Below are 24855 nucleotides of genomic sequence, written 5' to 3' on the forward strand. Positions count from 1 at the left end.
GTTCTTTATTTAACTAAGTCAGGTACATTGTGTCTTCATAAAGTCCTCACCACCAGTTCTGTCAAACAGAAATATAGAAATTTTGCTGTAGATAGCATGTTGTCAACATAAAGTCACTAGGCTCATTCAAGGTGAACCGTACCTGGAAAGTGAATGGAAGCAGGTGGCAGAAGTAGGAAGTAGCACTGCCCTCCCTGGCTCATAATAGGGAATTCTAATAAAGAATGTTTGCTTAGCTTTCAGGGAGGGCTGGTGATGGTCACACACATGCACTAAATATTAAAATATTTGGCTGCAAGACTAATATATGCATCAGTCTCATATAATGTTGACACCCCTATTGTGGAGTTAAACTATGAGAATAAATGCAGACAAAAAAAAAAAAAAGGAAGTGGAGCTAAAATTCAACAGTCATACAGACAGTTTCCAGCATCCACCAGTCTGTATGGGAAGTTACAGAAACAACTAATTTATTAAAATGTTCTTTCTTATACAGTGTATACCAGGGGTGTCAAACATATGGCCTGCCGGTCAAAACAGACCCGCCAAAGGGTCTAATCCTGCCTGGGGGATGACTTTGCAAAGTGTAAAAATTAGAGAGACAACATTTAGTGCAATTTTCAATAAAAGTAACTGCTATTATTTGTCCACTGTACTACCACAACTTTTATGTATTTTTTTATGTATAAATTTTATACATGTACAAGGCAGAGGGATACATTAACCTTCTTTCTTTATAGCTCCCACTTTAGTTTGTTTGGTGTGGTGGTCAGGATTACTACACAGATGTGTAAATGAATGTAAATTTAAAATAATTTCTAGATCTTGACAAATTGTTTTGATCATAAAGTAAAATACTATATTGTTCAATTCCAGATACCTGTGACTAAACTTTTTTTTTTTTTTTTTTTTTGCCTTTGTAGATACTTTGTGATCTGTAAGTTGAAATGTGTAAATGATAAACTGGGGCATAATTTTGTTGAAATTCCACTTATTTTTCTTAAGAAATTTCAATTTGTTCAAAATGTTTTGTAAAAAGATTGTTCATTAAATGTGAACATTTTCAGAATGTATTTTTTTACACAGAAACAAAAGGAAATATTTGGAGCTGTTATGATTTATAGGCTATTATGCTGTGATTTTACTGGTCCTGCCCACTTGAGATCAAATTGGGCTTTATGTGACCCCTGAACTAAAATGAGTTTCACGCCTCTCTTTACGAGCGAGTCTTTTGAAGCCTGTAAGTCAACGCGGTGGGTTCTCTCTGTTGTCTCGCAAGTCTCTGATTGGCCAGTATAAAATGCGTCATCCTTAAGGGCTTATCTCTGTCGCTTTCTGATGACAAGCCGTTTCAGTCGTAAACATGGAGGAGAGGGAAGCTCTGAAGAGACAAATTGAACTTTTACAAAGTAAGTCTCTCTTGATAAATATCGACGACTGGAACTGTAACAGGCGGGTTAGAAAACATTTTAAATCTTGTGCTTTCTGAATTCAGAGCCGCTTGTATGTTGTCAGGCCGTGTTTTTTTAAGCATTTCGAAAACAAACTTGAACCGTTAGGTTTGTACCTGTTAACGTTACTCACCTGACTTAATAGAGGCGTTAGTGTGAGTTATTAAATTCATTTTAATAAGCGATCAGTTCGCCGTTTGCGCTGGATTCGGTTGGCTTCCTCGAACAGCTTAATAGCGCTATGTGCTATGCTATAATTTACTGCCGTAACACAGTTGAAGAACAAGCTACATTTTCATATATAATTGTAACTGCAAGACATAACAGTAGATAGCCTACATTTTCAGAAAAAGCAACAACATTGTTTTCGCTTATAAATGCCGCTATTTATTTTGTCGAAGGCATCAAGATATATTCATTCTCATATTCGTGAGAATTCTTTTTAGTAAAGAAGTGGAGATAGCATGTTGTGTGGATCATCCAGAGTAACAGGGACACTGATTGTAAAAATATGTTATTTAGCTTTTGTTTGATGGAACATTTTGATGTCTTGATCACAACAAGCTAACTGCCTTTCATATCTAAACTAAAGCAGAACTTTTAGATGACTAAATACTACTAACAGAAAGTGTTAAATATGTTTTGTTGGTTCAACTTAACCCAATTTTTGATTACTTATTTTTGTCCCTTAATCTGCAAATGATTACAAAACCAAATCACATCATTTTTTTTTAAAATTAATTCACAGATCTCATCAATAAACATAAGAGCATCCATGGTGATGCACCATTTACTGGAACTGAGCAGAGTCATCCTGAGGCTTCAACATCAGCCAGAGGCAGAGGTCAAGGTGCATCTGTTATCCATCCTCACAGCTCCAGAGGTCGGCCGTACTATCCTCAGAGCAGAGGATGCTGGAAGAAAACGTACTCGCTGAGAAATAAGAGCCCGCAGTCGTCTGTTGGACGTCCTTCAGCTTCTACCTCCTCCTCCTTCTCTGTTCACCAGTCTGCTTCCCAAAGTGCCACTCATAGCATCTCACTGTCCAGCCATAGCAGAGGAAAGGAGAGTGATGCCACTTCATCATCAGACATTGCTCAACAGAAGAAAAAGGGGCATATAAACAGCAAAAACACAGATACTCTTAGAGAATTAGGTGCAGTGGTATCTCAGGATGAAAATGGAAAACAGGCTTCAAGTTCAACAGGGACTAGTGTGCAACATGAAACTCTACTCAAAAACTCTCAAGAATTTCAGCAGAGGACTGAAACCAGACATGTAGTCCTGCCAGGAAAGAATGTTGGTTGTTCTTCAGTAGTGCCATCATCAGCCACAGTGAACACCTCAGCCAGTTTGCAGAGCACCTCCCAAGTACAGGTCCAACCATCCCTGACCAGCAAAACCACCACTGCGACTAAACAGACCATTACTACTGCAACTCCAGCAGTTGTCACAGCTGTAAATTCCACACCAGCTTTGTCTGCTCTATCAAGAGTAGTGAAACCACTTTCCCTTAACCCCTCATCCCAGAACAGCCAGGCCCAAATCAGTACATCTTTTTTGAAAAAATCCAAGTTCACTTGGGTAAAAAGCCAGGCCATTCCCTCCATTGCGGGTAAAGCTGTTGCCCCAACATCAGCCTTAAAGGCTGGAGTTGCCAGTGGAAGTCCTTCAGTCAGTAAGAGAACCCCGGCTAAGAAGATGGCTCGAAAGCTCAGCCCACTCAGTGTAGCCCAGAAGACCTCAAAGTACAAATGGGTCTCCTCTGCTGGAGCCCAAGCTAAGACACCTAGAAAGTCTCTGTCTCCCAAAGCTTTGACTCCTGCTCAGAGAACCCTGGAAAAGGGAGACACCTCCAAAAGGCTTAAACCATGTGCTTTTCCTTCTGCAAAATTGAAAAAGGGAACTGCAGGCTGCTCTTCCAGTTCTCCACTTAGTAGCCGTTACCGCTGGAAGGCTGGGGGACAGAGCGCCTCTGTGGTAGTGACAGAAGGGGCCACAGTGGCCCGTCGTAGATCTGCCTTCCACTGGACTGCAGAGAAAAGCAACAAAGGACTGAAGGCAGGTTTGGTTGTTTCCCCAACTTTTCCTCAACGTGCCTCCTCCTCATCGTCCCCTGGAGGGTTCAAGCTCCGCAGCAGGATGAAAATCATTAGGAAGTCTGCTAGCAGGTAAACAATTGCAACATGCAGATGACCTGATGTACTTTCATCTTGGCCTATTTCTGTGCTGACTCAGACCTTCTTGAATCATGCACTTTGCAGTCTATTGCCAGAAGGTGGCAGCAAAGTATTTTCTGTCCATGTTCGACAGCTGTTTGTTTATACACTGATTAAATACATTTTTCTGTGTTGTTGTCTTGATAGTAGCTTTCAGTGTCTTACTGTTTGTACTGTTCTGTTTGCCCCCTGCATTGTGACCACAGTGGCAGTGGGTCAGAGAGGGGTAGTGGCCCGTCACCTCTAAAGTTCTCCCCACGAGGCCGAATACACGCCTTCACCAAGAGTCCCATGGGAGTTAAGAGGACACCCTCCAGGGAACTTGTCTCTTTTGGTAGACACAAGTTGAGGCGGCTATCTCCCACATTATCAAGGACAAGTAAGGAACACACACTACAGACAAAAGTAAAAAGTATACTTGTTTCTTGCTTATTTATTTTTCAATGTTTTTTTTTTTTTTTAAATTATTTTTATTTTTTTTATTATCCCTTCTTAATCCCACGAGGGGAAATTCTGATTTTCGCATATCACCCCAACTGGGGGGGGGGGGGGTCAGAGCGCAGGGTCAGCGTCGGTACAGCGCCCCTGGAGCAGGAAGGGCCCAACAGTGGCCACATTGGGACCAAGAGTTTTCTGCCAAGAGTTTGTTTGTGATATGCTTTTATTGTCTGTGGTCTTTTAGCAGAAATGTTAAAACCATGTATTTATTTTTTGTGCTGTATTAACTTCTTTAAGCCAGCAACTCACACATTCAACCAGACATTCAAAAACTTTACATGCACATACTGTTCTCAGGTCCTCTGGGATCTTACATTTCAACCACAGTGGGAACCAAATTAGTCACAATTAGTCTAAAATTCTTTTCAATTTCACTAACATTGGCTATTCTCTGAAAGTGACGGGTCTCTCCTTACTGTAGCTTCACAAAATCTTAGAAATAATTACTTACTTTTTGGTCTTTAGATCCTCGCAAAATATTTTACACACTCTGTGAGTGACTTACTCGTGGCACGGTCTTGACTGGACTTTATTTTGGTGCTTCCAGTTGCATGACTATATGGCAAATGCAATATTTGTCATGCATGCAAGTGGACAGTACATCAAATGATGTAGTATCATGCATGATAATGCTCTAAAAAGCAAAAGGCTAATTGTAGACTAACAACAAACTTTATTAAATGGTCCAAATAACAAATAAGCTTGTTTTTTTATGATTTCCTAAACACTAAATATTCTGTTTGTGATGATTATCGAACCATACGAACTGTTTAAAATAGCTATGATAGAATTCAGGACTTAACCTGAGGATGGCTGCTATGACATAAATGATTTAACTGCAGCTGATACACTGTGCAGCTCAGACGTCTGAAGTAAAGAGAAGTGAAGTACGCAGACTTGAGATTTTCTGTAAGATTCCAGTCCACCCTGCTTCCATGTCGGGGGCAATTTTTACTTTTTTTGTGATTATAGCTGCAAACTGTGTCTTTTGTACTCTCTTTCATCTAACTTGAACTACGCTACTTATGTGTGTCTATCTTTAATGCGGCTACATGCGGCTCAGACTTGTACCATGCTGAAAGTGCTATGGAAATGTTACTAGATCTGACCTAATAAGATTGCTGTCACAACTTTTGCAGAAAATAGAGCAGGGCATTCTTTCAGATATGATGCCGACAAGTTTGGTTGCCGTCAGATTCATGGAAATCGGTCTAAAAGAAGCTTAAGACAGCCCAGAGCATTTCAGAATATTTCTTTGGGTTGTCCCTTGGTTCTTTACTTGCTTAATTTCTTACTTTTTATGGGCTTGTTTAGTTTTGTTGTCTTTACTTACTGTGTCTCCCCTCAGTGCTTCTCCTTTTAGTAGGGTACGGTTTGTACTGTATACTAATTGTCTAAGTGAATTGGTTCTACAAATAGTTTTTAAGAAATCATGATATTTTGCCTTTTTTTTTAAAAATCGAAAACAACATGTTGAATTAATGTGCTGACAGTTCAGCCAAGCTGTGGTTTTGAAATGATACCAACAGTTTTAAGAAAAACATTTTTCTAAAGATTTGACAGTGTATTTTTTCCATGATCCTTCTGCGCTGTTTTTACAACCATCCAAAATGTATTGTTTGTATCCATTTAATTTGATGGGAGAATGTTCTATCTTAACAGCACATTCAGTAATGCATGCTGATTTCTTTTTTGTTGTGTGTACTTAATGCTTTAAATTTTTCCAGTGTTAGTATAAAACTACTAAGTTACTGGCCGTCTAGCTGCATTCTGACAGCAGCGATTACAGCAAATTTCCAGCAGAGGGCAGCAGCTCACATCCACGTAGTCCTTGTAGAGGCTTTGTGTTTCCTGCTGTCACAGGAGAGGTGTACAGGCAGACTATAGGGTGGGGGAGGGGAGGGGTGGGGGTTAATTGATTGCCCAATTCAGCCGTGATGGCGAACAAGTGCCGATAGCGGGTAATTTGCAGAGGTGGAGGCAGGCAGCGCCACTGCTATCAAGCCCTGGCACCACTCTCCCTCCAGTAGATAAAAAGGAGCTAATGCATAATTATCCTTTTGCAAATTGGATTGTTTTAACGAACTGTAGAATATAGGCCTAACCTGATGGAAAGCAATCATTGTTTTTACAGCCCCCCTCACTCCTTCTCCCTCCCTCCCTCCCTCCCTCCCTCCCTCCCTCCCTCCACTTGCCCCTCCAACCCTCCGGTCATTCTGTGCGTACCCTACACGGCTCATGCCCATCTTGGTGTAATCTCCCATACTCAATGGAGTCAGAAGACATTAGAAAAGCCATCACTATTAACATTAGGCTTTATTCGTATCCATGGCTCTGTGTATCTCAGTACACTTCTCTTTTTTGGGTTTTTTAACCCAACTTCATGTATGCTTTCTCACACTTCCTGAACCTTTCCTCCCTTCCCTTCGTCTTCATCTTCTCTCCATGTTTTTTCTATCATATGAAGAAGCTGAATCGCTTACAGCAGGAGCAAATGCATCTCTAATTAAAGACAGGCATTCAGAATCAGAGACACAGAAAAGGTGGAGCAGGGGTGAGTGCAGAGGAAGATGGAGTGAGGAAAGCTGCTCTTAGCCGTCTGTGCCTCTGATAAGAGCTGCTAATAAAGAGCAAATTGAATTACTAATGATGTGAAGCAGAGTCCCTCTAGATGAGACCGTTAAAAAACAACCTTATGACCACTCACACATGCATGATAATACACTCACAAACAATGTTTCTTAATTTCCTCCTCAATGGCTGGTTTTAGCCTTCCTGACCACGTTAAGGGGTGGTGTTTTTAGAGGTGCTCGGTTATCTGTGGTTTAATTTAAAGAGGGCATACACCTAAGTAAGCAGTTAGGCCTCTTAATGAATCGAGGTGCGTATGTGTGTCTGTGTGTATGTGTGTGTGTATTCACCCACAGACAGCCATGTAGCCCAGATAATCTAATAAAGCAGAAAAATGTCAGGAACGGACAGAACACAGAGGGAGAGAGTGCTGAGCCTTGCGGCTTCAGGCCCCATGTGACAGGCTTCTGGAGCGTTTTAGGTCTCTATCTCACTCCGGTTTCTTTCCTCCCTCACCATTTTTCATCCAGTCCCGCTCCGTCTTTTTCTTTCTGTTGCTGTCTTCACTGTTCTGTTAATGTACCTTGTGGGGTTTTTTTTCGTTCCTTTTTACAAGCCTAGTACTGTATGTCACTTTGCAGGCTGCAGCCACATTTGGTCTGAACACTGATTTAGTTATGATAGTTAATCGGACTTTCATAATTCAGATTCGTACTTTGTTTGGGAATAAATAACCAGAAAAAACATTTTAACAAGATATTGAAACATCAGCATGTCAAGTTCAGCAATAGCTCTTGGCTTTAATAAACAATTAGTCCCAATTATTAGTAGCAGTTGTTTTTTCGATAGTTTTATCTTTGAAATGGCACAGAGTGGGGAAGGATTCTCATTCTCAAGGTAATGGCTGTAAATATTGTGGTGTGTCCATTCAAACCCCCAAAATATTCAGCTCACTAGTTTACAAGAAAGAAAATTAGTTGCATTTTAGAGGCTGTAAATAAGTAACTGTTGTTTTCCAAAATGAAAGCCAGTCAATTATCAGAATAGCTGCCCATTATGTGTCTGCTGTTCAGAAAATCACTTAATCAAGTAGTCGTTTCAGCTCCTGGTTTGGTAACAGTTGGTGTATTTTGGACTGCTCGCTTGAAGCTTGTAATTAGGCATCGGAGTGTAATGTGTACACCGATCAGCAGATCCGCATTAAAACCACCTGCCCACTACTGTGTTGGTCCTCCCAGTGGTGCCAAAACAGCTCATGGACCTGGGAGCTCAGGGTGTTGTGTGGTGTCAGAAGATCCTTTGGGTCTTCTAGGTAATGGGATGGGGCCTTCGTGGATCAGGCTTGTTGGGATCTGGAGAGATTGGAGGCTGGGTTAATGCCTTCATCTCACTGTCATGTTCCTCATATTGTTCCCGAGCATTTTGCAGCATGCGTTGTACTGCTGGGGGAGGCCACTGCTGTCAGGGAGGGCCATTGCTGTGTGTTTGGTCTGGGGTATGGTTTAGGTAGGTTGTATGAGGGTACATCAAAGAATTCTGGGCCTCACATGGAAACAAGGGACGTAACTGTGTATGTATATGTCTATAAAGCCTTTAATTACTGTAGATAAAAACTGAAATGTTTAAAGGAATCAAAGAGAACAGTACAGGAGAGCTATGAGCTGTTGTGTTATTGCTCCAGGACATTGCATCCATCCACAGAGCACAGGTAGAAGCAGCCAAATGTGGCTTTAAACAGTGTCGAAACACTACCTGTGTTGACTGCTACCTGTGCTGTGTGGACGGGCACACATCATTCCGTCTGATTTAGACCAAGTGGTAGCTCAGGACCATTTCTGGCAATAAAGTTTAGGTTTTCACATTCACATGCAGGACTCCTGGGTGTGTGGCAAAAATTAAAATAATTTACGTCGAGATTCCAGACAGATTCCCTAAATGGTGTCATTTAACTGTTGTGATGATAAAGGCAGATTCAAAGTCATGCATGCATTCCAAAAACTGTATTTAAACCTGGATCATATTTTGTTTCTTATCCTGTAACTGTAAAATACATACATCCACTTACGCAGCCCCTTGTGCCTTTTGTGTACCACCGTATTCAAAATGAACACCTGACCCCCTCTTATTTCTCGAAATGAGTAGTTTGATGTCAAAGTATACATTGGTTACCAAAGTTGTTTATTTCATTTAGTGTCAAGCTCCGTTTAATACAAATCAGAAAGTGCTCTGTGCACACTCTCTCTCACAGGGTGAGATTGTTGACTTGTTTGTGTGTTGTACTAGGAGCGGCTCTCTCACAGTGGTAAAGCTGCTACCTTTGCTCTATCAGCATCAGCTTACCAACATTTTGCCCCCCCCGACACCATGGAACCCATTACCACCACAAAAGAATCTTCCCTTCTCACCCCCCTTCTACAGGGATCCTGTTACTGTGCCTACAGTGATCCCATTTATTTCGCCCATAAATCATATGTACTGCTCTACCATGAGGCCCCGCTCTCACTGACATTTTCCACTTTCTCCAGTGATATGCATGTACACGCTACTGTACGTACGGACACATGCAAACAGAGATGGGATGCAACCAACAGCTACTGACTGTGCAATGCTGTGTAGCACTCTGTAATGAGGTGCACAACGTGAATTGAATTATATTCCATCAAGAACTGCTTCTAAGTTAGAAAATTCCAATACTAAAGGAATCCTTAAGAAATTCTAATTTTGATTCTGCTTTGATAAGATAAGATAAGATAAGATAAAGTTCTTTATTTCTCCCCACTCCAGGGGAAATTTACATTGTTACAGCAGCTTTATTTACAATATATACAAGGGTGAAAAAAATTTTTAACAGAAAAAATAAAAATAAAGTTTAAAAGTGCAGAGATGTGCTTCCAAAACAAATACCACTCTCTTGTTTCAAATAAACAATGTACTGAAAACACCTTTGTTTGTTCTGCCACTAACCATTTGCACAATTAGTCATTTGAGTTGAATACTTGTATATCTTCCTGTCTGCTGATGCACTTGTCTCAATAAAATGTAAATCTAGCATTAGTCAGTTAGCATTAGCAGGCTGTGTCTGAGTTGCTTGAATAGAAGATGAACAGGACAAACTGTGTGATTGCCTCATCAACGTGACTTTAACAAATACTGCTACAAAACCCTTAACACAGATTGGAGTGGATCTTACTATCAAAATTAGTAGTCACAGTAACCCCAAGGTACTGAAGAAAAGTCCCATCTGTAACTTACAGGATATATCATGGTGTAAAATAACACAAACATTCCTTACAGTGCTGCTAAAAGCAAGGCAATAGAATGCACAGTACCTATATGGTTAGCTGGTGTGTTCCTGACATGTTTTAGGCCAGTTCCAATAGCTTCAGTTTAGTCGGAATGTAGATCTAAGAAGAAAGTGTCAATTAAAGGAAACACATCTCTGGGCAGTTTAGTTGGAATGAGGTCAGAAAGACATGTTTATGGTTAAGATGAAGCCATCAGTGATGTTGGCACAGGTAACTGTAGGAGAGAAGCAGCCTATGGCCAGTGTTGCAGTTTACATGTGCGCCAGGGGCTGCATGACGTAAATTACTTCATCCACCCAAGTCCGTGACAGTCCGTGCGACCCCCTTTGCTTAGAGCTCAGATTATTTTGTCTGTGCAACAGCTACTTTATGACAGCAGTAGTGTGTCTGCCCTAAAAAGTAGATATAATCTACTGTACATGCAATAAACAGAGTCCTCCCAGCTAATGTGAAGTGTGTGTTTGTGAACTGTATCAAGGAGCCCGGCTTAATAGAGACAGAAGTGTTGGGAGTAGTAAACAGTACGCCTGCAATACTATAAAAAGTTAAGTCAATTCTGGACAAGTAAAGTTAAGATAGCTGCCCTCCAATAAAAAAAGTTCAGCCCATGCATAGTACAAATTAGTACATTTGTCATCTTATGGAAAATATATAATCATTTTTGTAACACAATCTTGCGAAAGCACCTTATGAAGAATGTATAGGGTTGAAGTTTTTGACACTTGTCCAATCTTTTGGTGATGAGCCCAAGTTATGCTCATTACTACTTTATTCTATTTGAAATATGAGTAAAATGATTGTTCTTTTTGTGTGGAACTGGAGAACTAGTTACCCCACAGCAAAGAGTTGAATTTCTTTCATCATTTATTTCACTAAAATTGAAATAACTCCACATTTCCCCAAGTGCCAAGTTACAGATATTGAAAAAAAAACTGTGGTTCCACATGCCATAGTTATTTTATTATTTGCATTGTTACAGCCTCTAAAAACACACTGCTCAGCACATCCACTCTACAATGATGTGCCACCATTCTGAATGTATACTCCAACAACTTTCACCCAGAATACATTTTTTGATCCACTGTTTTTTTTTCTTTCCTCTCAGTCTCTCTTGTTGTCTGTGTAAACACAGCCTGCAGTTCACCTGAAAAGTTACTTATTTTTTATCACCTGGCTGTTGGTTACGAGTCAGTCATGTCTTCTCAGTTGTGTTGAGAAATTCAGAATTTTTGTATTTTACTAGCTCCAGTGCAAGTGGTTTATTTTTGAAGAATTTTTGAATGAAACACATCGAATCAAATTATTATGATGAAATATCACAATTCTAGCTCTATTTTTTTAGTTATTTTTCCTGTCAGAGCTGCTGCACGTTACACATAAGTAATTCAAAGACTGGTTCAATATTGGACAATTCTTTCTGGTTTCACAATTTCTGGTTCTGACAGTTTTTCTTTTTCTTTAAGCATATGCTCTGTGAATTATGTTTAGGGATATAGAGCTTTCCTTCAGCTGCTACAAGACAGTAATCACACAAGTATAGCAGCCAATACATTTTTCAGGCATTGTCACATGTGCAAGTGCCCTGTCTGTCCTTTTATGACTTCAGCTTGGCACAGCGTAGATTTGTTTATTTTTGTTTGTTTATTTGCATCACTCTCTGATTCACACTTGCTCCAGTTTCTCCCACTTTTCCTTCACACTGTGGCCACTTGTCCTATGGTTTCTTCTCACTGACTCACTCTCCCACATTAACACACACAGAGCATTGCACGCACACAGAGGCAGCTCATAGAGGACAGTTACTTACTGTTTGTTTGGAGCTCATACAAAGCTGGGTGTGCTGTGTGCATACTGGAAGCATCACTCATATGTATTCGTATGCTGATCTTTCCCTGAACTTTTTATTGCTCAAATGATTTTAATAGTTGCTTTGCTAGTGTGCACGCTGGTGTGTATGTGTGTGAGTGTTGGTGTGTATGATCCTCCCATCAGCTGCTTTTCTGCATACCCTTCTCGAAATGCCATTCCCCAGTGCTCCCATAGTATTATCAGTTGGTTGAAACACACACACTTGCACCGTATGGACCTCAACCTATCGCACACACAAACACACACGGGCATTCTGCTCATTCCTCTGCACTTTCTCAGGCTCTCTGTGTCAAACAGGTGGACCTCTGTCTTCTCACTCTGTCTGTCTTGAAGTGCTTGTGGCTTTCTCTCTCTTCCTTTCTCTTTATATCTGTCACCATTTGTCCCTCACACACATGCTCTACAAGACATGTGCACCCACACACACACACACACACGAACAAACCGCACGTCCAGAATTGTAGTACAGCCTTAATGATTTAAGCACCGACTGCTGTTGTCTCTGCAGACAAAAAAAGGACAACAAACAAAGCAGAATGTCTGCAGTATTTAATTTTTATTTCCTTTGCGTGAGAGAACACACAGCATTTCACATTACATACACTTTACTCAAACAGCATTGTTCTAAATTAAAGTGATTAAGCAATAGACGGGGATTGAAGAAATCCACATTATATTTATTTATTTATTTTCAATCACCACACTTTTCTGTGGAGTCATTTAAAAGGAAGAAGTACCGTGGACCTCTGCACACATTTGTCTTTGTGCCTATATATAAATAGTATGACTATTCAGTTGCATGAATGATTCAGTTTCCCATGTAAGATGGTGTCTTGTGCAGGACATGCTCAGTATAGCTCTCTGCCATGCTGCACGGTAACATTTGGCATTTTGATTAACCTCGAAGGACCCAAGGAGCTGTGCATGCCAATGATCTGACCACTGTATGCCCACATGAGTAACTTCTCCCCGACTGCGTTGTCAGGCCCCTCCTCTCATCAAACTGTCAACTGTCCATAATTAAAATTGGGACTCATTTGAGTTCAGCATGCCAGCAGATCTCACCAGCCTTTCTGAAGACACACAAGGAGTAGTAAATACTTGTAGCCCTTTCTTTAACCTGGTCAACTGACTGGGTAGCGATAGTTGTAGTTTAAATTTTTTTTGCCAAGTTCTAGACACTTCTTTCAGCATTTTATTCATGTCACTGAAACTGTGTTACATTTTTGTTTGCGTGTTATTTTTGTCATTATTTGTTGGGACTGAACTCTTTAAGATGAGCTCAAAGTACTATGTGCCATCATGTGTTTTTATCATGCATGGGGGAGGAAGCAGGCGAGCAGGGAGCGACATGTGTTGAAATGTGTAATTAATACTATCGAGTCTGGAAACTTGATCCTCCTTCCCAGTTAAGGAGGTAAATGTTTTCTTGGTATATAGAGGGGTGGCACATGTGTCAAGCTGTCTGAATAAATCAGAAACCTAACAGGACACAGGCAGAGACCTACTAATTATTTGAGAACACATGGCAGGCGATACAGGTGTCACTTACTGGTAAATGGCTTGGCTGGGGCAAGAGGTGTTGCCGTCCTTCATTATAATAGTACAGAATTTGAATCCTGCTGATACTTTGCTTAGTTTACACTAACTCCCACTTTCTCATTATGTTTGTCGCCTTAACATCCTGCCTACAGTCAGTGATTTGTAATTTATTTAACTGAAGTAATCACTTGCAGTCTAACATTTTTGTTCCTACTTAGAGCACATCCTCTGCTCCGGCCATTGCCCTGCCTTACCGTTTTAAATAAAGTAATCCTAATCCACACCAAAATGTGATGGTCTTCTTCCCTTGTTTATGCTCCACCTCGCTACCAAGTGTTATGAAATTCAGCTTGGTAGTTTCTGCATAATCCTGCGGACAGATAAACACATGTTCATTTGCCTTGGATCTACTTTGACACACAAACAAATGTAGACTTCGCTATGATTGATAACAAAAGTAAACCATATGAGCCATATGTTTTTCCTAATAAAACAAGTGGACACCAACATCTGCTTGAAAGAATAGTCTACAGTAATGTGAAGTTAATTTTTTAGTAAATGGGTATAAGAAACAAAAACACATAGCAGTGGAACAGACTTTTACCACTTACCCTTTTAAACACATCACCATACATTCTTGAGCTGCTATTCTAAATCAACTAATCAGTGTACGTTAGCCCTGTGTCGTAACAGGTCTTGTTGTGTTACATAAAGGTGTTTGTTCTGGCATCAGAGTAGGGGAAAGTCAGGGGCTGTTCGGAGCTCCCCCATAAATCTTCGCCTTTTGTCAGCTGGAGAGGATGCCGGTATAGCTGCTCAGCCGCTTCCCCTGCTGTACCCCGACCCTATGACAGTAACACTACCCGGCCCAGCTCTCCTCCATATGTCTGCACACACTGACATGTTGCCATAATAATCATTGGGGGTTTACTGTTTATGTGGGAAGATGAGCAAAGAGTCTGAAGAGTGCTTGCCATGTTAATTATGTCCTACACACACATGAACATGGATATGGACACATGGGAACACATGCCTCACACAGTCAAACTTCTAAAACACTGATGAATTAGTGTTCTGATTGTTAAGTGCATTTTTGACACAATTTCAGTTTTGCTCTTGACAATAAGGGAGATAAAAATAACATTAAAAAAACACTGTCATGTACCAATAATAGTCTACTTTTTTTTTATTCCTAAAGCTTTATCATGATGCTCTGGAAGAAAAGGTCTGGTTTTGATCTGGTTTGATGTGAATAAAGTAAAACCTCATGATTTCCAATGTGCAAGAGGCTTATGAAATATGAGGTGTACAATATATGGAAACGCGACGTAGGCTTTAAACGCCATAAATATTTAGGCTACAATACCTGGTTATCAGTAATGTGTGTGTTTATGCTATTTCAGTAAATATCGGTTCTTCAAAATGTATTTGCACAAATATTAGTGGTTTAAATATGATGATGATATAAGGAATGGGCAAAACAGTATCCATTACAGCCTTGAGGAAAAAAAACACAGCAATGGTGCTGGTCACAGAGGTTTAATAATGATGTTACTTCAGTTAATCAATTATTTGCCCATGCCAAGAAAACAATAAAAAGAAGAATAAGTAAAACATTGTATTTGTCCAAGAGAAAAATGGAGAGAAGTCTTATTGACCATGTTTCATGCTTTCATTAGCCAATGACAATCAAAGGGGCCAAAACAGCTGATCAGTCATGTCAGTTAAATGTTTGCTACATCAGAATTTATTAAAATAAAGTGTTTTGTCTCCTACACAACACAAAACAAGGGAGTGTAAAAACCCCTTTCATTTACATCTTTTTTTTCTCTTCAGTAACTTTTTGTAATGCTCTAATGATCTTTTAAAATGCACCGTAAGTTCTAGAATCATGGCTAGTGTGGTTGTAATAAAAAGTATCGAAAACTGCACCTCATCCTGGTGTTAAATGTTTAGTCAGATTCATAAATCTGGTTATTTGGTAAATGACAACATTGTTTATTCTTTAAGTCAGAATCTTCCCATTTAATTCCGAGTATTTGTTATGATGTTGCATTTGTCATGGAAAAATTGTGTGGAATCTTTTGTGTGATTGTGTTTGTCAGTCCGGTCTTATTAAGCATCGGGGATCTTCAGGCAGAAAACTTACATTGTGCCACCACTGCACTGATCATAGTGGTCACACATATGCAGGCCATTTGGAGTGCTTTCATCCTTTTCTCTCAACACTATCCCTTTTTTTCTTATCTACTGTAGTCACATTCTGTAATTGCTAAACCACACCCTCCATCTATTTCTCGGCTTCCTCCTTGTCCACAGGGATTAAATGTATTGTCCTAATTGATGACTTGGCTACATGTCTCGGTAGGCTGGTACTGCCAAGTAGGGGCGAAGATCCACGTCCCTATAGTCAGGTGAACTGATCATCCCTTCTAGCGAAGTACTCAGCTCTTGTCTTTGTTGTCTCTGTCTTTCTGTGTGTCTCCATCTCTCTGTCCTTGTTTGAATCTCATGCCCTCTCCAAACCCGTCTGCTCCACATGGCTCTCCATCCAAGTCTCAGAGCCAAGCTTCAGATCGAGGCCCCTGGCGAAAGAGAAACCAGACCCCTTATCATCTTGACTTTTTTTCAGGCTTTCCAACTTTCCATTTCAGTCATACTGGTCTGGACATCCGAACCCCCCCAAGTCTATTCTGGTCTTAGTGAGTTATTCACTGACCCCCTACTGTCTCCCCCACCCTAATGCTCCTTTCCCATCCATCTAAGTACCTTCCCTACTCTCCTGTTCACCACTTGTTCCCTCCTTTCGTTTCTCTCCTTTGAATGTATGTCCTTCCCATGGGGAAAGTTAAGTTTTCTCCTGTCTCTTGGGGCCCCTGTGGTATTTGACTGTGTAGCTTCTGCCATGATTGGCATCCAAATCTCTGAGCTCAATGCCCCAGCTTTCCTTAATGTCCCTGACCTCCCTGCTTGCATGCAAAGGGCAGAGTTTCTGAGCCCAACACAACCTCCCTACAGATGTCCTTTTAAATTTAACCATTATGAATATTGTTCTCAGAGTTTGGAGCAAATATGGAGTGAATTCTTCAGCTAAGCCCACTCAATAGATGTTGTCAACCTCTGTCACTTTTCTTTTTTCAATTTTCCATAAAATTTCAGATTCTGTCAACACTGGTCTCATTTTTGCAGTTCAGCTACATTTCAGTAGTTTTTTTTTTGCTCCAACTAAAACACAAAAATTCATTTACAAACATGAGACTGTTGAATTGAATTCTCTCACACTGTGAATTTTTTAGATTTGACTGAATGTCTTGAGGAATCTTTTGTAATTGTTCATTAGTAAAACTTAATGTTTGTCAGCAGTCAACAGAGCATTTGCTGTTTTGGGATTAATTAAATGGGCTATGACATTGGATATCCAGGATATCATAGAACAGTGGAATGCTAAGTTATTATTATTTTTAACTTAAATGTTTATTTATGCTGTTGCAGAGATGAAACTATTGGCCATTTTGGTTCTGGACTCATCACACAGCCATTTTCTCAATAAATTGTTTGGTCTGGAAATGAAATAAAATAGTGAAAAATGCCCATCACAATTTCTTAACCTGCCTTTTAAGCAGCTAATGGTCTAGTCTATTCTGATTACTTTGTTAGAATATTTTCAACATGATATGACAGTTATGTTGTGTTTAGGTAATGGCAGCCTTGACTAGCTAGCTAGCTAGTTCTTTCCTCTTTCCAGTTAGGTATGTTTATACTTCTGATATAATCTCAATTGTATTTTAGGGTCAGTGGTCAATGTGATCGATTCAGTGAGGATGTGTGTCAGTTGTCTAGGTTCGTGCTTAGCTAAGATTATCATATACTAAAATGTGAAGTGAACTGTAACATTCACAGTTGCACAGCTGCTGACATTAGCTATCAAAAAATACAGTTATCTTGGACAAGCCTTAATGTTGAGCCCTGGCAAACCATTCGATGGCAACAGATGGTTAATTTTCTTTGACCAACAAAGATATTTACTTTGCAATCACATAAGACAAGAAAAAAATAACATAAAATCTTCACAGCTCAGAAGCTGGAACTAAGTAAGTTTGATTTGTGCTTGAAAAAACTACTTAGAACTAGTTGCTAATTGTTTTCATTGTGACTAGTTGATTAATTAACTTATAATTTAGCCTCTTTGTTATTGTCATATTTGTGTCTTTATAGTGTTTTAATTTGATTAGTTCAAGCAGTGAATTCCTGCATACTGCAAGCATTATATTTATTAATAATGTAACATCGGTTGCAACCATGAAAATCTTTTGGAAGCGTATTTTACCAACTTTTCCCGGCTTTTAAGAAGTTTGCTGCACAAACAGTCAGACAATCTTCTAACAAACTCCTTGCCAGATGTACTTGAAGGTGACAATACAGATAGCGAAATGATCACTCAAACAGTTTTACAAAATGATTTAATCCTATTCTATTTCCCAGTCTTACTCATACACAGTTTCCCGTTCAATAAAGTATTACTATTTACTTTTAAGATGTTTTCTTTGTCTTTTGTCACAAGGTTTAGGTAGTTTTTTCTGGAACTATTTGCATCTTTTTAATCTGTCTGATGTTTTTAGTCTTGCTGAGCCGTGTTTCAGATGTTTGAGGTCTGTAATTTCACTTCTTGGGTAACAATGTTATTGAGTTCAGTGATTGTCAAATGCTACAAAAATAAAAAATAAAGTAGGATTATCCTTTAGTTTAAAAAAAAACTTTTTTTCCATTTCTTTCATCTATTTTTCCCTAATTCTTAACTTCACCCATCCTTTCATTCATCTTCCCACCCCTCACTCTACTACCACTGACACATCACCCATACCAGCAGTGTTTTCATGTGTCTCTCCCTCCCCCCTCCCCTTTGCAGGGCCTGGATTGTGTTTTGGTATTTAATAATAGATGACTGTTTGTGTTTGTCAGTCAGCATGCTCATGTTAAAGGGCTTTAAGATAACTGCTAATTCCAACAGGGCTGTATTGATTAGCCGCGCTTGGTGTGGATTGTTTAATAGCCTGAGAAGAACACTTCATCCCCTCCATCACCCCCTTCCCATGCTCCTTCAGTGCCTGCTCTCCTCGTCAAGAGTCCCTCTCACTCTCTGGTTGAATAATTAATGGCTAACCTATTTAATTAGCGAGATTTTCTCTGAACAGAAGCGGAGTAATTGAGTCCTCAACTCGTGTGTGGTTGGGGGAAATATATTTGTGTTTATCTGTGTGTCACTGTTGCATGTAAGGTGATTGCACCGTGAAGTAGCTCACTTTGTCCTGTTTGCTCAATTGAAGCAGCTCTTATGATTTAAAGTTGCTCTGTGGCTTCAATGTAACTGTCAGTAAAGTGGCATTAGTGGTGGGGGCATTTGTAGCGGCAGAGGTGTAACCATTTTGGTATGGCAACTCCAGCCTTGGAAGCTGCTGTTTCCTGCAGCCATCATGCCAGCAGGGTTGGCATAGACAGCCACAAGGGAGTTAGCAGTAACAGGTGGAGAACTCAGACTATGAACTGTGGTTGTGATATTTATAACTTGTACTATGGGCCAGAACAACAACAAAAGAGTTGTTGATCGTTGGTGTTGTAATTGGGGCTCAACACTTGGACACCGCATTCTGGTAGAATAGACACATTTTGAATGTTCCAGGAGTCACAGAGGTCAGTTTAGGCTTTAATTTTCCTACTATGATTTTCTTCTTATCCTGCATTTTTGGAAGACATTGTTTTGTTGTCCTGTCATTCCTTTTATTCACCATTTTTAGCTGAAGCAAATGCTTCTGCTGGCATCAAAATGCCAGTGGCCAATGTTAGATTTTTGTTAAGAAAATATATTTTAGTACATGTTTGACTAACATACATCATATTTGCATAGCAGTAGCGCTTATGAATAACTGATACATTTTAATATTTTTTGCTTTTGTAGGTATTAGAGAGTGTTATAAATATTTCTATAGTCGGTAAAATGAGAGAATACAGTAAGAAATGCCCCTCACAATTTCACAGTATCCAAAAAAAATCCTTTCAAGTTATTTGCTTTTGTGGAAGCAAATGTCCCCAGATATTGAATGGTATAAACCAAGAAAAACCATCACATTCTCACAATTTACAACTGCAAACATACACTACCATTCAAAAGTCTGGGGTCATTGAGAAAGGTCCTTATTTTTGAAAGAAGCAGTATTTTTTCCTCAGTTACGATAACATTAAATGAATCAGAAATCCAGTCTAGACATTGTTAACGTGGCAAATGACTATTCTAGCTGGAAACAGCTGATTTTTAATGGAATATCTCCATAGAGGTACAGAGGAACATTTCCAGCAACCATCACTCCTGTGTTCTAATGCTACATTGTGTTAGCTAATGGTGTTGAAAGGCTAATTGATGATTAGAAAACCCCTGTGCAGTTATGTTAGCACATGAATAAAAGTGTGTGTTTTCATGGAAAACATTAAATTGTCTGAGTGACCCCAAACTTTTGAACGGAAGTGTATAATTATGTGTGTAAAACATGTACATTAGGGCTGACTACAATATGCATTTAGTGCTGTTATTGTTGAAGTAAACAAGGTTTATTATGGTTGGAAACGGCTACTGCTGAATTTAGTCTTGAATTAATAAATCTTAATCATCAATAAATCAATTCTCTCTGTAGCTAACATGATATAGCATTTACACAAGATAACAGCAATAATAGTTTTAAATTAATGTCACACACCTAGCATGACATCAGTTGATAAATTAAAAACTATTCATTGCATTACTGAAAATATTCTCCCTTGTCCGCATAAAACTGTTGCAGAGTGCCTGCTTTTGCTTGTAACTGCCTGCACTGCAGCTCAGTCTGGTCTGTTGTAATATTCAGATTCATTCGGCTTTGCTTCCTGTTAATTACATTATGCTTTGTAGATGTGCTTTTTAAGCTGCCGTTTGATTTGTCCACATGACTACTGTATCGTTTATACCCAAACTGCACCAGATACATGGGTTAAAAATTCAGTATTTAGAGCAATTTTTCATACATGAAAAGCTGTGACTTGCTATAAATGAAAACTGAAATCTATTTTCAAGTTCAACCTTATTGTTTCTGCATTTTCGAGTATCAAATCACGAATGTGATAAAAAGAAGGAACGAAACTGTGCTTACCTAAGATTTAAGATAATTAAAATTAAATTTCTAATCAAATCTAAGCTTTTCTCATGTGATGGAACAACGTTATATCTCATTTGTCAGTGACCAATTCAGAAATCAAAGTATGTGAATTACCCATTACTGCAGTAAACAGAACCAGTAGAATGGCATTAAGGAGTTTTAACTGATAGCTAAAAAAAATAAATAAATAGTAACGCTCCTTAATCACAGTTTTCAAAGATTTCTAAAGATGGGTGTATAGTATAAAAGGTTGCTATAGATGCTTGAGATTTTATGTGCCAATACCAAAGCACATTTCTGGCTATCTGTGCACATAAAACACTAAATAAACCTTATTGTGGTGAAGCAACAGTTTGCAGTTCTACCTTGAGCAAGGCACTAGTTCATCAGCTACTCAAGATGCTGAGCTAGCAGCACACAGTCCATGTGCACTGTTACTAATAGCTATATTAGTTTTACCTTTGCTAAATGTACTGGTGAGAACCCTAAAAAATTCTCTTTTTTTAAATTTTATTTATTTATTTATTATTGTCTTTTTCAGCATGACCTAACTGCATTTCTTGCAGTGGGTATTGACTCTGCTGTTTAACTAGCCCATTTCCAAATCAAATTTGTCACTTGTTTTTGACGGATTTTTTGTTTGACTCTCATGACGGTCGCTTATTTGTACATTTCCAACAACGTGTGTGTGCATGTGTGTGCCTGTGTGTGCGTGTGTGCATGTGTGCGCGTGTGTGCGTGTGTGTGTACGTGTGTTTCCATGTTTTGGCCCTGCAAATGTCAGGCACATACCCTTGTTGCTCCAGCTTGATAGAGTGATTATGGAGATGAGAACTGACCCAAATAGAACTGATACATTTATTGTAAATTACTCATCAGTGGATCATTTCTATCAAGGGAACCTTTTTGTGTCAGGTCACATTGTTTTATTGTCCGGCCCTGACGTAAAAAATGTATTTCTTACAAAAGCTGTTGTTGAGTAACAGTCGATTGGTTTCTGATTGACTGTGATCAAGTAACAGTTTCACCACTACATAGCTGAATAAAAATAAAAGCGCAGATTAATCTCTGTAAATTTAGTAATTTAAGGACGTGTTGATGATTTGTTGGTCTGATCTTCATTTAAAGCCTGGCTTGCAGTTGGGCATCAGCAGTGATTGGAGTCTGCTGGCAGTGATTATGTTTGACTGTAGTCCCATAGTGGCTGGCTGTGGACTGCAGCAGGCAGCATTCATTGGTCAGCGACGACTGCTGCTGTTGATTCTGTCATGTCTTTCTGGGCCAGCACAGACTTGGCAGGGAAACGCAGAATCGGGGTTCAGTCCTATTTATACTCACCTGTGAGTAGGTCAGGGTGTACAGCCAGATCAGAGATTCTCACACAGAAACCTAAGTATGCCCATTTAAACACACACCCGCACATGCACGCATATGTGCACCAGCAGATCCTTCTTGTGCATTCCTGCCAGCATGCTGCAGAGGAGGTTCTCCAAATGGACTGTGTGCTGCTAGCTCAGCATCTTGAGTAGCTGATGAACTAGTGCCTTGCTCAAGGTAGAACTGCAAACTGTTGCTTCACCACAATAAGGTTTATTTAGTGTTTTATGTGCACAGGTATTGGCACATAAAATCTCAAGCATCTATAGCAACCTTTTATACTATACACCCATCTTTAGAAATCTTTGAAAACTGTGATTAAGGAGCGTTACTATTTATTTATTTTTTTTAGCTATCAGTTAAAACTCCTTAATGCAATTCTACTGGTTCTGTTTACTGCAGTAATGGGTAATTCACATACTTTGTCCGATTTCTGAATTGGTCACTGACAAAAGAGATATAACGTTGTTCCATCACATTAGAAAAGCTTAGATTTGATTAGAAATTTAATTTTAATTATCTTAAATCTTAGGTAAGCACAGTTTCATTCCTTTGTTTTATCACATTCGTGATTTGATACTCGAAAATGCAGAAACAATAAGGTTGAACTTGAAAATAGATTTCAGTTTTCATTTATAGCAAGTCACAGCTTTTCATGTATGAAAAATTGCTCTAAATACTGAATTTTTAACCCATGTATCTGGTGCAGTTTGGGTATAAACGATACAGTAGTCATGTGGACAAATCAAACGGCAGCTTAAAAAGCACATCTACAAAGCATAATGTAATTAACAGGAAGCAAAGCCGAATGCATCTGAATATTACAACAGACCAGACTGAGCTGCAGTGCAGGCAGTTACAAGCAAAAGCAGGCACTCTGCAACAGTTTTATGCGGACAAGGGAGAATATTTTCAGTAATGCAATGAATAGTTTTTAATTTATCAACTGATGTCATGCTAGGTCTGGACAATAAAATGATGGCAATTAAACGGTAGCAATATATACCAGTAATAGACACTTCATTAATAGCAATAACAAAAAAAACTGGCCGCCATTGTTTTCGATTCTCTCTTTTTTTTTTTTATTGTATATCAAGATGAGGTCATTTCTTTGTTCTTTTTTATTTTTTTTGTGCAAATATCTAATCATTATTGTAGTGTGAACATTAAAATTATTGCATATGTACCTTGATAAACAGGCTAAAGAGTGCAATTCAAAGTAATATATTTAATGACAAAATAAAACTTTTTTGCTTTTGATGTGTGTTTGTGGTCATCTTCTTCTTGGAGCACCAAATTTTGTCCAAGACCCAACCTTCTGCCTAATAATTTTAGGTTTTCCTGAAGAATATGGAAGTACTCTTACTTTTTGATTATGCAATTTACTTTGTGTAAAGCACCAGTTCCAACAGCCCCCCACAAACAATTTTTTGCGCAGTTGATTCTAGGATCTGACGGTTCTTTAAAACTACTTCAAGTGACTTTACAGATCGAGATCACAATGCACTGGAGGCCATACCGTCTGTTGCAAGATTACCAGTTGTTATTGTCATTAGGGTAATTCTTCATAACTGTGGCTGCATGTCTGAGGCTGTCATCCTGTAGCACAATGTTTTGGGACTGATCAGATGCATCTGAAGTTCCTAAAACTTTAACCACAGTACTGTATACTGTAGCAAGCACAGAAAAGCAATATGCAACAGTAAACATTTTATATAGCGTAGCAGCTTGTCAGTATTGTATATCACATGTGGACAGGCAAGATGAATAAATAATCACATATTATCAGTGTGAACGAAAACATGTTTGGGCGAAGCAATCAGTGTGGTCAAAGATGACTTTTTAAAAAAAGCTTTTTACTTCTGTGAGGGGATTTTCCTATTTGTGGGCTGTTGCTCCAGGTAAATTGGTTTATTCATGAAAGTGGATATTGAGTTGCGGTATATCAAAGTTGCATGTAAGCAGGTTGACCTTAACCAGAGCATGACAAATTGCTGAGCTGCATCATGAATGTAAACATAGAGAAACATTTGTACATTGGATACCTGGGTCTTTATTAGTCTCCAGAATTACCACTTGTGGCATAAGATGATCTTTTTAGTTGTCACTTAAGCAAGCCAACTCATGGAAACATGATCATTCTTACATCCATTTCTGAAATCAAATTAAAAGTGAAAGTGTCTTTTTCACAGTGCCCCGGTCTTTACTGTGTGTCTGTGGAGGAGAGCAGAGTGACTGTGTGAGAGAGTACAGTATTGATCTGGGGCAGTTCATTTTCTGCTGTCCCCGGTGACTTGCTCTGGGGGAAATAGCTAGTTTGTCTCCTGTCATTGTAGCTTCAGAGTTAAAGAGGAGTATTAAAAAAAAAAAAAAAAAAAAAAAAAAAAAGAGTTGGAGAAAGAAAGCCACTTGTCGAACCGAGACAAGAGCATCACGACCACAAAGACCTGCTCAGTCACAGGGGAGCTCCGGGACTAAGCTGTCCTCATTTGTTCTTAAAATATTACTTTTATATGGAGGTTTGATGCACTATCCCCTGGACATATACTTGTGTGTTTGCACATGCGCTTGTGATCTGCTATATGTATCTACATGTGGGGCTAATATTGTGTGGGCTCTCCCGAAGAAGGTGGTATTGATCATTTGCCATTTACTGTCCCCGGTTCCCTTGTGAATTGCTCTGTGGGAAGTGGTTAATTTGTCTCCTGTCCAGGGGGCTTCTCTCTATATGTGTGTGTATGCCTGTGGTGTGTGTGGGTAATTTGTGTCTGTCTTTGGGGGGCTTAGCTGTTAAATACCTCGCTCTGTCTCTGCAGAGACACGCACTGATATCATTGATCGT

At 39.3% G+C, this 24855-nt stretch overlaps 1 protein-coding gene across 1 annotated transcript in view; it reads left to right on the forward strand.

Annotated features, from left to right (window-relative positions):
• Nucleotides 1-1289: 1289 nt before the first annotated feature.
• The window catches only part of zc3h3 (zinc finger CCCH-type containing 3), a 77835-nt gene continuing 54269 nt past the window's right edge, over nt 1290-24855 (forward strand). Inside the window, exons 1-3 of the mRNA XM_055004696.1 lie at nt 1290-1409; nt 2200-3622; nt 3877-4049. Of these exons, the coding sequence (XP_054860671.1) occupies nt 1364-1409; nt 2200-3622; nt 3877-4049 (1642 nt within the window). The 5' untranslated portion in view covers nt 1290-1363. The remainder of the gene's footprint in view (nt 1410-2199; nt 3623-3876; nt 4050-24855) is intronic.

Source organism: Amphiprion ocellaris, chromosome 2 (assembly GCF_022539595.1).
Source record: "Amphiprion ocellaris isolate individual 3 ecotype Okinawa chromosome 2, ASM2253959v1, whole genome shotgun sequence".
NCBI classification, from domain to species: domain Eukaryota; kingdom Metazoa; phylum Chordata; class Actinopteri; family Pomacentridae; genus Amphiprion; species Amphiprion ocellaris.